The 15,620-nt window shown below is 37.3% G+C and overlaps 1 protein-coding gene across 3 annotated transcripts in view; it reads left to right on the top strand.

Annotated features, from left to right (window-relative positions):
* Hivep1 (human immunodeficiency virus type I enhancer binding protein 1) overlaps positions 1 to 15,620 on the top strand; it is a 163,795-nt gene that overhangs the window by 71,332 nt on the left and 76,843 nt on the right. For all 3 annotated transcript variants that reach the window (XM_023712080.1, XM_023712078.1, XM_023712079.1), the window contains exon 3: positions 9,431 to 9,484. In XM_023712080.1, the coding sequence (XP_023567848.1) occupies positions 9,431 to 9,484 (54 nt within the window). The remainder of the gene's footprint in view (positions 1 to 9,430; positions 9,485 to 15,620) is intronic.

Raw genomic sequence — 15,620 nt, 5'->3', positions numbered from 1 at the left:
TGTGGAACTGGGGATTGAACTCACACCCTTGCGCTTGCCAGGGAAGCGCTTATTCCATTGAGCCATCTCCCCGGCCCTGTTGATTATATTTATATTCATTTTTATATTTTTTAGATACTGAATTTTAGCTGGTAAATAACTTTATAGTTTAGAGCTGACATTAGGACTTACAACTACTGGACCTGTTTTTTGGTATGGTACTTACTGAGAATAAATGCTTTTGCTTTGGGCTCTAGAAGTATAATTTAATTAGATATCCTTAGCCATGAAGTACTCCTTGAGCTTTTCCTCCTCCTGTCTTCTTTAGCATCCATTGATCCAGCAGCTACTGTGATAAGGTGTTACTGCTGCTGTCTCTACCACTTGACCAAATGTTGCTGCTACTATCCCTGCCACTTGATAAAATGTGGTTCTGAAAAGCTAGCTTTTTGTGGCATTTCATAAAGCTTTGAATTTTGACTTGGTAAAGCTGAAGTTTATTTCTCAAGGTTGGCTGCATGTTCTAATCACCTAGTAAACCTGAAAATGCTGATTGAATTGGTATGGTGTGCAGCTTCATTATCATGCTTTTTACGTTACTATACTCTAATATAAAGTGCCTCAAATAAGCAGAAAGTTTGAATTGTGGTATTATATAAAGGGTTATTACATAGGAGCTGGAATAGCAATGTGAAAAGTATCAGTTCAGGACTAAGGTGCTTTGCCAACTAGAAATGGGAGGGGGAGAGAGAGACAGACAGAGACAGAGACAGAGACAGAGAGAGAGAGAGAGAGAGAGAGAGAGAGACAGAGACAGACAGACAGACAGACATTGAACCCTGGAGTTTTTTTTATTGATTACATCCCAGTATTTTACTTTTTATTTTGACACAAAGTCTTACTAAGGTTCTAAGTTGCCCAGGTAGGACTTGAACTTATGATCTCTGTGCCTAGCCTCCCAAAGCAGTGGGATAATAAATGTGCACCAACATACCTGGGTGGAAGGTTTTGACTTTGAGCTTAGCCTCTCTTCTAAACTTCAGTGGGCTTTATAAAATAGTAGAACTTCGAAGAATGAGACTTTGGGAAGTTACTTTGCTCTTTACTTCCTGGGAAATGTATGTGCAACCCTAAAAGCATATAGTCTGTAGCATCATGCGGGGTAAAATGGTATCATTAAAAGTTCTTCCTACTAGTGAAAGTATGTTTGGGCACAGTGGTCTCCATAGTTCTCAGTTTTGCTGCTCATGCCCTCAGGTCAAACCAAGTGATCCCTCCCACATATAAACACTGTATAAATTTCATAACCAGATGTTACAAAGACAAAAATAATTCAAAAGCTGTAGTTGATGATTTGGTATAGTATGTTCTGTGTGTCTTTATATACATTTTCCTGTTAAGTTCTTATGTTGCGATGTGCTTCGTAAAGAAGCAACATTCTCTTTAGTTGATTCATAACTTCAATGGGATGACAGAGTGTGTATCTACTTAGCTCTAGGAACTTCTTCAAGTTTTTCTCATTATCACGATGGAAACTGCTTTGTGAAAAGGATGAACATATAAAAAGCAGGCCTTTAAAGCATGGCATGGCAAGGTTAGTCATTTCATGTTTTAAGTTGCAGTCCAGAGTGATTTGTTCCTCTTCATCTTTGCTTTCCCATGAGAATACTAGGCTTGTCATTGTCTATGTCCAGTTAACCTTCCACTCTACATTACTTTGCTCATAGCCATTTGAATTTGTTCTTTGCTGTATTTATTTTTTATTACATGTTTATAGTACATAATGTTTAAATTCTTTGTGGTGAATTGGTACATGTACACAACACATCTTAATTTCTTTTTTCATCTCCTTCCACCATCTCTTTATTTCCTTTCCTTTTGAGAAAGATGTCTCCCTACTTCCTGCTATTTATGTTTTATTTTGCTCTTTACTTGGAGTTTCTCATGTAAGAGAACATGTGCAGTGATTAAGTCTGTGTGTCTGATTTAGCTTACTTAGCATTGTGGTCTAAAGGTGCATGTGCCCGTTTTCCTCTAAATGACTCAAGTTCATCTTGATGGCAGGGTACTACTCCCTCTGTGGTTAAACCACATTTTCTGAAGCTTTGCTTGGAATGTGACTACGCTGTCTAGCTCTTTGGGACGCCTGGTCACTTAGTACACCTCCTTTTCACTCCCCCTCCCCCAAGCCCCTTCACATCCTTGGCCCCTTCACATGTCCTGTCTTATTTGCTCAGTCTCATGAACTGCATTTAGCAACTTTATCCCACTAAATTGTCTGTCCTTTCTCCTGGAAAAATAAAAATCTGGAATCTTTTTCTTACCACCTCATCCAGGTTTTGTTTGAATAAATAGTATCCTTGTGCAGATTGGAGCCATCAATAGTCCATTGCTTTCTTGTTTACAGATCTCTAGGTGCTAATCAGTAGTGCTTTAATATTTATTTTTAAATTGGCTAGCTCTTCCATTCCCATCAGTGACTTTACCTTCTTTTCAGTCTCTAAGGCCCTGCACAGATACACAGTAAACTTTATTTGCTTTGTAGACATTGTCTTTTCACTAACTGTGGAGACAACAAGATGTCAACATCTTGGGAAATGTTTTTCCCACTGGCGGACTTTTCCTTTAACATGTAGATGCTCCTCGGCGCCCGAACTTCATTTCCATGACGAGGTCATTAAACGAACTGGTTGCTAAATGAAGAATTGCATATAGTGCGTACATTATAATATTCAGGACAAAGAAATTGTCAAAGGAAACTCCAGCTTGATGACTTTTATTGGCATACCTCTTATGTATAGTTCCATAGTGTATACTAGAACATGAAACTGTACAGTGCATTCAGCAAAAATCACAGTACTATGTTAACAAGGTGCACTATATCAAAGAAATAAAAAAAGACCTTGGTCTATCAACAAGATGTTCAGGACTAAAAGATGGGTTGTAAGTCTGTTGTCAGCCCCAAAAGTTGTTGAGCACGTAGGTCATTAAATGAGGAATATCTGTATCTGCCTGTCACTCCCCTCCCTCTGCCTCATAGAATAGCCTGGGGTCTCTCCCTGTTTATAATTAGTCTGCAGCGTGGACGCTTGCTTCTGTCTTTTACACTCTCCAGATTCTAGCTCCTCCATACGTCTCATTCTTTTCTATGTCTTCACTCTTCTTGCTTCCTCCCCTTGGGTCCCCTAAACAACTTGGAAAAACAGCACAAACCTGTCTTTTTTTTTTTTTTTTCCCAGAACCGGGGATTGAACTCAGACCCTTGTGCTTGTCAGGCAAGCATTTATTCTACTGAGCCATCTCCCCAGTCCCTCAAACCTGTCTTCTTCCCACAATCCTGCCAGATTTTTAGGCCTCTGTTGTATTCTTTGCTCAGGGTTCTGAAATGCAGTTCTGCTTTGCTGCTCTGATTCCTGCCTCAGGTCTCCTTACTTCCTTAGTCCCTGCCCCTGAGTGTTCGCATCCTCTCCATGCTTTGGGCAGCATCCCTGTATGGTTTGTGTCTAGTTGTCCCCCCAGAGCCTCATGTGGTCATGAGGCAGACTTCTGGAGGTTGCGATTAATTCATGATCCAATGCTGGGGTTATAAGTGTGAGTACTACACCTGCCCTGGGGCGGATAGCCTGGATGCGCTAGAAGGAAGAGGGAGACGCGTGCTGTTTGCCTCTGCTGCTGCTGCTGCTGCTGCGGTTGCCTCTTCTGTCCTTTTACTGTTTTCCATTGACATGAAATGCCGCCCTCTGCCATGTGCCACTCTGCCTTGGAGCCAGCTGAATTTGAACTGAAATCTCCACTAACTTTGAGCTAAATAAACCTTTTCTTCCTGAATTTTGGATGTTGGCTGTTTTGTTCCAGCAATGAGAGAAGAGTAACTGACACAGTCCCCAATGGACATTTCAGTTCATTAGCTGCTCAAGCAGGCCTCAGACTTGCCCAGGCTTGCCCCAGCCTTTCAAGTAGCTGCGACTAAAGTTTTTTTTTTTTGTATTGGGGATCAGACTTGGTACCTTATGCGTGCCAGGCAGGGGCTCATACTGCTGAGCTATTTCCCCAGCTCAGGTAGCTGAGATTACACTTGTGTCCAGTGGCCAACATTTTTTAAAAAGATAACACATTATTAGGGTTTATTTCTATTGAATTTAGATAATTTTTATATTAAGATATTTGTTCCTTACATGTAATTTATTAAAGTACAAAGGAAAATTATACATTAAGGTACTGCCCTGAGATGTCCCTTTGCAATTTGTTTGGTCTTTTTCTTCATAGATCTATGGGTGTAAATGTGTGCCTGTCCACCTCCAGTTAGTACACATTTATGTGTGTGGAACAACATGTGTAGAATTAGGCTTTTTTTTTTTTTTTTAAACACAATGCACTTTGAGCATTGTTCCATCAGCATTTTTATAACACAGCTTTAGTGACTAAATAATATTATATATTTGAAAGTAAAGTTTCCCACATGTCATTGTTTACGTAGATGCTGAAGTGAATTCTGCAGAGGAGTTCATCTGTTAAAAAGTATGAGTTGAGGGTTTGGTGAAAAGCATTCTGAGTCTGCTGCAGAAGGCGAGTGGACAGGCAGCCCTCAGAGTAGTGGAAAGGAAGGCTACAAGTGCAAGGGGAATGCAGGATGCTGTGCAGGTAGTGGGTTGGGAAGCCTCATTAAAGGCGTTTTGGTAGAGCAAGAATGGTCCATTTCTTTGTTTTGTTGTATTTAGTAGACTAATTCTTGTTAATATAATGAAGATCATTTTCTGTTCAATATTAAGGTGTTTTTCAAGTACTAAAGATAGATATGACTTGACTCAGTATATTTGGGCATTATTTAAATAACTTTTGTCCCTTCCCTAATTCTGTTGGTGTTACAAGGTGTGATACAGGATGAACATCCCTAATCCCAAAATCTAAAGTCAAACTTTTTAGTCCAGGTGTGGTGGCACATGCCTATAATTCCAGCACTAGGGATGCAGAAATCAGGAGGATCACTATGAGTCTGAGCTGTGTAGTGAGACTCTGAACAACAACAAAAAAGGTAAAGTCAAGCTTTTTGAGTGTAAACTACACCATGGTTGGAAAGTTCTACTGAAGTACAACATTGCCTTCAGGCTCTGTGTCAAGGGTTTATGTGAAATATGAATGATGAATCTTCATGTTTAAACTTGGGTCCCATGCCCAAAGTCTCGCATTGTTTATGTACAGGTACTTTTTTCTTTTTTTTCAGATACTCTTAAATCTGAAAATATCTGAAATTATTTCAGGTTCCAGGTATTTAGGATAAAGGATACTCAGCTTGAAACTTCTAAATGTTGAAATATCTTTGCATTCTTATATTAGACCCTACTTGGGCATTTTTTTTTTTTTTTTTTTTACACAATACACTTTGAGCATTGTTCCATCAGCATTTTTATAACACAACTTTAGTGACTAAATAATAATATATATTTGAAAGTAAAGTTTCCCACATGTCGTTATGTAGATGCTGAAGTGAAATCTGCAGAGGAGTAAAGGTTTTAACCATCTGTATTAGAGAAGACACTGCTATAGTGCTTTTTTTCTGTCTCTTTGGTCAGATGTTGTGATCAGCTTCATTAATGTGGCTGAGAACATACTCTGTGTTTCCTGGGAAAATTTAGAAGATGCTTGATCTTTAAAATGTGGAAGAACATAGAGGAAAACTGGGCCTGGGATGTTTTGAAAGCCAGTTCTGTTGACCTATGTAATTTTCTCAGTGTCATCCATTATGGCAGATGGGTAGCACAGAGGCTGTAGCATGTAGCTGAGAAGTGGGAGAAGGCTGAGCATTGAGGGAGAAATTATTTAAATATTTGTACATCAAACCTTTAATTCATGTCTGCATGTGTAGTTCTTGATGCAGCTGTTGACTCCTATCAGTGACCTTAAGGAGGTGTGTTGGGGGTTGTCTCAGAATCTAAGATACCATCTTTCTGCCTGAGCTCCTTCCACACCCAAAACAGGACTTAATAGTGAGAGAACGTATTGCTGGAATGTACTACTAGTGATAAAACTGTGGTGAAAAAGATGTGTTAGAATTGCTCCTTCTTGAGTGTTGAGCTGAAGGTTTACAGTCCAGCAGAGGTCTGAAGTTCATGTAGTTTGGCCAAGGACATTGTTTTTCATTTTTAAGAGGAAAGCATACAAAGTATAGAGAGAATATAAGTAAGGTTGTGTCTCAATTCTATACACATACACTATATATACATGTTTGTAATGGAGTAGAGTATGAAAATGTATTTCTTAATTCTGGTTCATAGCAAAAAAAAAAAAAAAAGCCTATAGTGAAAAAAAATGCTTTACATAATAACAAATTAAATGAACCAATCACAAGCATATAGTAAATGACCACACTCTTCTGAAAGTTTGGAGATGGTTTTTACAATATATTATATTTTACCAGGAGAATAATGAACAGTTAAATATAAACAGGATTTACCATAAAAACTGCCAGAAGGAAATGCTTTCTCATAATGGCTCTTATAGCTCACTAATTGAAGAGTTTACTTACCTATTGAACTGGAGCTGTAAGTAAAAGTGTTTGAGTAGATGCTTGTATTCAATGCAGGAGAAGTTCCAAGTCAGCAGCACAAATTTGTATGCCTTTGTTATCCAGAGAGAAGGTAACTTAATTGAAAAATTTAAAAGCAAAGTCTGTATTTTGTGAGCAAATATAAACAGGTCATTTTGGGAGACTTTGTATCAAAGTGCAAACAAAAGATAGCTAGCCTGAGTACACTAAATAGCAGCCGTTTCTCAAATATTTGTTAAATTATGAGTTTCTATTGCTTTGAGCTACAATTGATTCTATTAATGAAAAGGTGTTTTTATTATGTAATATCACATTATGTGTGCATAAACTCTAGAAAGCACAGTCATTGATGTGAGTGTGATATGTAGATGTGTATTATTTATGATTAAGTTTGGATAAACTATGGGCATAAAAATAATGTTGCTTTTGTAATAAAACTACATTTATTATGTCTCTCAAGGTCAATATATTTTAAATTATATGATATATTTACTTACAATTTGAATATCTAAAATGTACTTAGTGTATTTTTTTGACATGGTTCTTATTCTTTGGTTACTCACATTCATATAGATTTTATGCATGGTATATATTTTTTGGAAAAGTTGCTGCTAAGTGCTTTATCCAGTTTCTGTGTTTCTTTTGCACTGATTATTTTCATTTTAATTGCTACATAAAACATAAAAATTATACATATTTATAGAGCAAGATGTGATACTTCAACACATGTATACATTTTATAATGTTTAAATCAGACTAAATGTATCTGTCCACTCACTTATTTGTTTCACTTCTTCATTTCTTTATGGTAAAAACTCAAAACTTTTTTTGGCAGGGGGAGTCCTGGGGAGGAAATGTCCAGGCCTGGTGTATGCTAAGCATGTTTTCTACCTCTGGATTTCAGCACTAGCAGCTAGTTGCTGAATTTAATGAGCTCTTTGCCAGGACTATTTGCAGTATCAACACATAATTTCATGAGAAATAATAGCAGTTTGTAAATCAGACAAGCTGTCCTGTTTCTAGAAGTTGCCTGTACTCCTCTCCATTGTATTGTGGATCTGATCATTTTCAGGACACAAATAGGACATTGCTATGGGGGATGGATTTGTCAGAATGGAGATTTAGTTATTTTTGACCCTTGCTGAGATATGTGTTCTATTTCAAACTAGCTTTTGTTCTTTATTCTACCACTCCCGCCCTGGGACCAATATGCAGTTGTAGGGAGTTTGATAACTAAATGAAGGTGTTTTAATTTCCTGGTTTTCTGACAAGATGGGGAAAGACAAGCTTTTGTAGGACCCAAGTTGAGTGTATGGCTCCTGTTTATTTAAAATATTAGAGGTTATGTCTTCTATGGCCAGGAGGGTGATATAAAGCATGGGACTGATAATGTATGCCACAAGGCAGAGCCTAATTATCTATAGGGGCGGAAAAACAGTATTTTGAGAGTATTTACCTAAACTATACTTTCATGGGGATGTCTGCAATGCTGTATATTTATTACTGCTGTAGTCAATTCAGTACAAAATAGCACCCTGGGAATTTTTTATCTGTATTGTAATAAGTGCTTAGACAAACATAAAATTTGAAATTAAAGTCATCATAATCAAGTATGCATAACCTTATAGAATTCAACTGAACTGTTGCCGGAGTTCAACATGGGTACATACTTACAAAATCCACATGTGCCCAGAGCCTCAGAGTAAAGAGCCACCTGCTGTAAGCCCACACTTGTCTCCCTCCTACTCCCAGTTTCTAGGTTAAGTCTATCTCTTGAAGCTATGAGCAGAGACAGAAATTCTATAGTCAGCTGTACATAATATAATACTATATTATTAGTGACACAGTGTTCTGTCTTCACACTGCCTTCACACTTTGTGATACTCTGCTGTTTTTAAGGGCCAGAAATGATGCAACTCTTTAGCTCATCATTTCCTTTGTTTTTCATACTTTTCTGTTTTCCATGTGTGCCTTGTGCCTTGGGCCATCTCTTCATCCATTTTCTGTTATTATAACAAAATCCCTGAGACTGAGTATTTTACAAACAAGAGAGATGCATTTAGATTACTGTTTTAGGGGCCGGGGAGATGGCTCAGTGGAATATGCGCTTCCCTGGCAAGCGTAAGGGCCTGAGTTCAATCCCCAGTTCCAGAAAAAAAAATAAAATAAAAAATAAAAATAGATTACTGTTTTGGAGGCTGAAAGCATGGTGCTATCTCTAGTGAGGGCTTTTTTGGCTACATCACATCATGGTGGATGGCGTTGTGGTAGGATCACATCCAAGAGGAAGAGATACCAGGCAAGATAGGAAACTAGAGAGGCTGAGGAGTGGACAGGCTTGTTCTTTTATAATGACCTTATCTAAAGAACTACCTCGATGCCTTCTGAGGGCAATGGCTCCCAGTGACATAAAGACTCCCCAAATTGTCCTGCTTTTGAAGTTTTCACTACTTAACACTGTTACCTTGGGGCCGAGCTTCTAGCACATGATCTTTGGGAGGATACACACCACATCCAGATCATCACACCAGACTTTGTTCTTGTTGCTAAGCTAGTAGATATTCGTATCTCTAAGAAAATCTCTGTTGGGCACTCAGTAAGGAAAGTATTATTTTTAGATACTTTCATTAGATAACAAAATAAATACCTTTTAGGTATAGTTCAGTATTCAAGGTATACTAGTTGGGAAACCATTAATTAATTGGAAATAATCTTTGTGGCTAAGAAATGATTAACATAAAAATAAATTTAAGGGGGGGGAATGTATCTTTGCATTGTTTATGCACATTTGTTTTATAAATTCATCCACCAATTATGTGTTTGATATCGTTTATAGGTGCTGTATTTGCTTTAATGTATTCTTTTTGGTTAATTGACTTGTAAAATTTTCTTTCTTTTCCCCTATAGACAAAATTGAAGAAGCACAAAAAGAACTTAATGGGGCAGAAGTTTCAAAAAAAGGTAAATTAAAATCAGGCCCAATACAGACTTTTTGGAGAAATGCCCAAAGAGATGATTGCACTCTTCCTGAATCAGTCAGTGTAAACATACTACAGAATTAGAAATAAGTTTTATTTGGTATCAGGAGTTTTATAGAGTTTGCTTTATGAAACACTTCAGCTACGGGATACTGTGGAACGGTGTTCATGCATGAATCATTGCCAGTAGGCGCTGAAAGATGATTGCAGCTCCTGTGGCAGTCCTGCTCTTGAGGTTGTGCCGTGAGGGCCGCACAGCAGGCCCGATGTGGTGTCCACACCTGCCTGCGCGTGGTCTCATGTGCCTGGGTGGTTGTAGTGACTTTGTAATGAGAAAACACCTAGGACAGTGGAAACAACCTCAGTGTCAGGCAGTGTAAAAAGAGTTGAGGAAATTGTAGCAAATTCATATTTGGGTATATAACAAAATTAATTATTTCAGTTGATGGTAATAAAAATAGTTAAGTAAAAATGAAATTATAGCAAATTATTTGGTTAAATGAAGTCAGATATTTTGTGTGCACCCATTATGTGTGTGTGTGCGTGTGTACACACACACTTGATGGCGTAGAAGTAACAAAATATTTTTCCATATAAGCTTATGTGGAATTGGACAAACTATGAAAGGATTTATATGCAGACACATCTGTAATGATGGAAGAAGAGGCAAGGAAGAATAACTATTTTGTCATAATTTGTAATTTTTCATGTATTTTTACAATGAATGTGATCTTGTATCAAAAATCAAAACTTAAATGGCAGAAATTGTTTTTCATGATATAAAGCATATTATCTTTTCAGGAAATACAAGAAGTAGTAAGAGGGGAAGACCAATAGGAGATAGTGTTCTAATACTATCTGTAAGTGAATAAAATTGGTAGTGTTCTTTTAATACTGTGGGGAAGTAAGGTTCTCATAGCATGTTTTTCATGATCTTCTATCCAATTTTCCTTGTTAAATCTTATAATTATAGTGAAATATTTCAATAGCAATGTACAGAATAGAATTCCAATGGAAAGCCTTCTTTTTTCAAATTTCTTCCAACTCTAGATCGATTACTGGTTAGACATCTTTAGGGAAAACAATTTCTTGCTTATAGTTTCAATTTAAAGCATCCCTCAAAAGTCTCATGTGTGCAGAGGTCAATTGTTAGTATGTGGTTGGATCGTGGCATTGTATTCATCAGGGGATTGATCTGTTGATGAGTTTGTAACTAGATTTGCTGGTAGGAGGTGAGGCCTAGTTGGCTGGGGTTGGACATAGCTTTAGAGAGCATATTTGCCTCCCCAGCCTCTCTCCTCCCCCGGCTTCCTGGCTGCTATGAGATTAGCAGTTTTGCTCACTGTGCCCTCAGCCATGCATTTCTGCCTTGGAGTCAGCCACCTATGGACTGAATTCCCGAAAACCATGAGCCAGATTAAACTGCTTCTCCTCTAGGCTGTGCTGGTCGGGTATTTTTTCCCAGCAGCGGAAAGCTGATTATACAAAAATGGTATGAAGAGAGCAGGTGTTACTGTGATTCTGCCTAGCCATGTGGTTTGGAAGCCTTTGAAACTAGTTTGTGGGAAGAGTAGGGAATGCTTTAGGGATGTGGATTGGAGAAGTCCTAAAATGTTATAAACCAGAACTTGATGGATTCTGCTCAGAGCTCAGGTGGTTAAATACTGATAAAAATAGGACAGTAAAGGTCAAGCTCAGGTGGCTTCATTTGGAAACAAGAACTCCATTGCCAGTCAGGCTAGAGTTCATTTATCCTCTAGGACAAAAAGTTTGTCTTCATTTTGCCCATGTTAGGAGCCTGGGCCTAGCTCAGTCCTTTAAGTGGCTGCTTCCACAAAGCTGTCAGCCTCAGGTGGCTGGAGTTCGAACCTCACAACTCTCCCGCTGGCCAGCGTGCCCTGAAGGCATGCAAGGACAAAAATAAAAAATCCTTATTCATTTTGCCCGTGTCCTGAGACTGCAGGAAGTAGAGATTAAGTGTAATGGACTCATCTGACAGGAAACTTCAAGATAGTCCAATGTTCTGGCAATACCGTGGGTACTGTAGGCTGCTTTTAGCCAGCTTTCCAGTGAGAAGCAGGAACAAAAAGCAGAGCTAAGTCACTGAAAAATGTATAGGATGGCCAAAAAAAGTATAGTACTTGTGAAGTTTGGCCCAAAGGGAACATGGTTGCTGAGATTAATATTCTTTTATTTTATTTTTATTTATTTAGGTTGGTTGTTTTTGTTTGTTTGTTTGTACTGGGGATAGAACTCAGGACTTTATGCTTGCCAGGCAGGCCCTCAAGCCACTGAGCTATCTCCCCAGCCCTAAGATTAATATTTTTTTAAAAGCCCAGTTTTTATATCCAGATAACGGACAGACCCCACAAACTTCAGGCTTACTGACATAAAAGGATAAACTCTTTTAAAAGACTTTGCCTTATAAAGAGAGCCCCAGGATACCATGTTCATTCAAGGCCACCTAGGGAAGTGATTCCCAGAGTTCACTCTCCTACTTCTCCACTCCTGGAGCAGCCCGTGCAGCCTCCAGGATTGCTTGGGATTTCTTAATTGTTATAAAGTGATGTGCAGCAGCCTTCAGTTATCTTCCTTCTCCTCACCCCCTTCTACCTTCCACAAAACTCTCAAAGGCCCAGATTTACCCTGATCTTTGAAGACATTCTGGTAGGGCAGCAAGGCTAGAAAGTTGCAGAAGTTGCCACAGCTTGGTGTTCCTGAGAGACTGATTGACTACTCATTGTCCATCTGGGGCATGTTGCACACTCAGATTAAGAAAAAACCTTACTTTTAAAATTTTTATCACTGTGGTCAGCCTCTTTCACATCTAGTAATGGTTTAGAACAGCTTCAACTAGTGAATAAATATGAGCTTGTCTTTCTTTTCCTTCTTTTTCACTTGTGTAGCAAAGTTTTCACAGAAGCGAACTAAATGCCTGATAGGAAGGAGCTCACAGAACAAAAGGTCTAGAAAAAGAAAGTGGATAATGAGCTTCAGAATAACTGAGTGGGCTACATTTGGCAGGCTACACTTAGTTAAGACTCAGAATGAATACCAAGTGAGTGCTGTTCTGTGCAATTCACTGCTAAGAATTACTATTTGGTTTTCATTTTACACAGAAATTCTGGGCAAATAAAAATATTTCCTTCCAAATATAAGTAATAATATCAATCCCTCCCTAATCATACAAGGAAAAAGTCTTTAATAAAAGAGTTGATATTTCTCAAAGCATTAAGTTAGCTATTTTTCCTAAAGAGAATTCATTTTTTAATCAAATAATACATTATAAAATATGGAGTCATTTGGGTTTTTTAGGTTATGATTAATCATCTATGATAGATCACATTTCGCTGTATTTTTCACATAATTTTGTTCATTTCAGTGTGAAAGTTTAACCATGTCTGTTTTTGTTTAGCATTTTTAATGTTCCCATCTAAGATCGTGTTATCTTTAACTTACTAGAAAATTTCTTCCTTTTTTTGTCCTTGTTATGATGAGTAACTAATTTATTGTCAGAAGCATCAACTTCATCAAAGGAAAAAGAACATGGTCATTGATAGATTTATAAACAAGTTTTTTTAACATTCTAATGAAGGATTGATCTGTTTAGCATAATATGCTTGCATAAAAACTGTCATTCATATACCAACAGAGAAAAGAAGTGCACCAAGTTATGTTCCTGTACTTGTTGTATTGTTTTTCTCTGTTTATAAATGAAAATCAGTTGACTTCAGTGTGGTTTACTTTGACTATCAATTGTTTGGCTAGACATAAGCATGTGACATTTACATGATAATTTTCCGTAACGTCAATGTGTTCTTCCTGACAGGGCTGTCTGCATACTTCTTAATGTGCATTGTTCTTGAAACCAGTTTTACAATTATTGAGCAGGATTTAAGCAAAATGATGATTGTCACTGTTATGTTAATGAAATGTGAATAAAATAAACTGGAAAGAAAGAGATTGTCTAGGATTAGTTAGCTTTTATGTACTACTTCTTGAATAAGTTTCAATTTTAAGATTTTGCTTTAAATTTTTATCATATACTATGTGATATCTAAAAATTAATATATGCAGCACATTTAGTTCCAAAGCATAAAAATAATCCCAATTTAAGAACTGGAGCATTGCCAGGACTGTTCCATCCGCTACACACTGGTCTCATTTCTTCCCACAGCCTCTTTGGAAGGTTTTTGTTGTTTTCAACTTTGGGATCATTTCATTGCTTTTAAATAAATAATTATCCCACAGAAGTAGGTATTTCTGAACAATGTGTTTTTTAATTTTAGTTTTGCCTGATTTGGGCTTTGAAAACGAAATGTGTATAGTCTGCTGTGGCATTTTCAGTCCATGCTGTTATTTAGCTCATCCATGTTATTGGCTATAGCTGCTGCTTTTCATTGCTGTAGTAACATCTCACTGTGTGGTGTGATTTTTCTTTTTTGTCCCTTTCTCTATAATGGATTTGAGTTATTATTTCTGTCTATACAATTTTCTATTATAATTAGTGCACCTAGGAGTATTTTACTATCCTGGTACCTGTTTGTGAGTTTTCTAGGAGATGCATAGGAAATGTGAATATTTACCTCACTAAACAGTTTTCAAGCTTTGTAAAATTCCTTTTTTATTTCCTAACCATTAATAACACATTTATGTTCTATAATACATGTTCAGTCTTTGAAACTTTCTAGCTATGTGGTTATAAAGTACCATATTATTTTGCTCATGATTTTTCCTTGACTACTCATATTGAAAGAAAAACTTAAGACCCACTAAGTTTAACAGTTTTTTCAAGCAAAGAGCAATTCGTGAATCTGGCAACTTAGACCCTAAGAGTTTCACACAGCTCTCCCTAACAGTGGGAGAAGGAACACGGAAACAAAGAACAGGGTCACCGAGGGCACAGCTAGGTAGGTATCTGCTTTATATGGGCAAAGTCTGTTCAGTGGGCTGCCTCTGGGTGGCTGAAGCTCAGGTATAAGTTACCAAGAAAAGGTGAGGTTCAATTCCATATACTCCACAAGACAAATTGCAGTATGTTGAATAGAAACTCAAAATAAGGCCACAACTTCAGGCTAATGACCTCCTGTGTAATTTGAAACTACTGTCAAACATGCCTTCATTTGTGCTCTGCCTTAATGACATACTTGCCAGAGTCTTTCATGTATTTTTTTTCAAACAATTAACTTTTTTGTCTTTTTCTTAGGATGTATTAGATTACAGATTATAGATAAAACCTTTACCTATTTTACATGCTTAGATTTTGGATTAATTTTCCTCTTTAAAGTACCTTTTAGTAAATAGAAATTCTTGATTTTATCATTGTCAGCCTGTTTAATCTCTATTTTATGATTACTTTTTTGGGATTTATGTGTTTATAAAGAAAAAATTTTCCCTACCACAAACTTACGTATTTTTCCATATTTTCTAATTTTTTTCAATTAGTATGTTTGTGATACACAATAAATATGCTCATCAAGGAGAATTGGTAGCATATTTTAATCCTCTTGTCCTTTCCATCCCTCCCCTCCCATCTCCCTCCATCCCTAGATCCTTGCCATCTCTGTGGTATATATATATTTTTTTCATAATTTTATTGATAAACAGATAGCAATGAGACACTTTCAAATCAAATCGGTAGGACAGTTTCAATAACCAACACACTGCATATATTCTTCTTAGTGGTTAATTGCTGTACAAGATGCGGACCTGAGATCCTATTTACAAAGAACATTAGAACAAATCATTCTATTCATTAAGAGAATGTAACTATATATCTATCCCAACCACTTTAAATACACAGATACAAAATGGACATTCATCTGTATACCCCTTTTTTCTAAGTTCCGTTATTTGAATATCATAGATGTGTAAACTCAGCAAAATATTCTAAAAGAGTCCAGTAGCCCATAATAGCATTGGGTCTTCTGTTTAACTGGCAGTGTCAGAAATTATTGACCTGAGTCCACCACAGCTCAACATAACAACATGGCTTTACTTCCTATATTGCGTCTTCATACTTTTCTACTGGATGGGTAAGACCAAGGTAAAGCAGGACCTATGCAACAAGAGTTGTAGCTTTTTGGTCTGAGAAGGTCAGTGAAATCCCCTCAGGATTT

Source organism: Octodon degus, unplaced genomic scaffold, assembly GCF_000260255.1.
Source record: "Octodon degus isolate 3935 unplaced genomic scaffold, OctDeg1.0 scaffold00023, whole genome shotgun sequence".
Classification (NCBI taxonomy): Eukaryota; Metazoa; Chordata; class Mammalia; order Rodentia; family Octodontidae; genus Octodon; species Octodon degus.
This window is presented reverse-complemented; position numbering and strand designations above follow the sequence as displayed.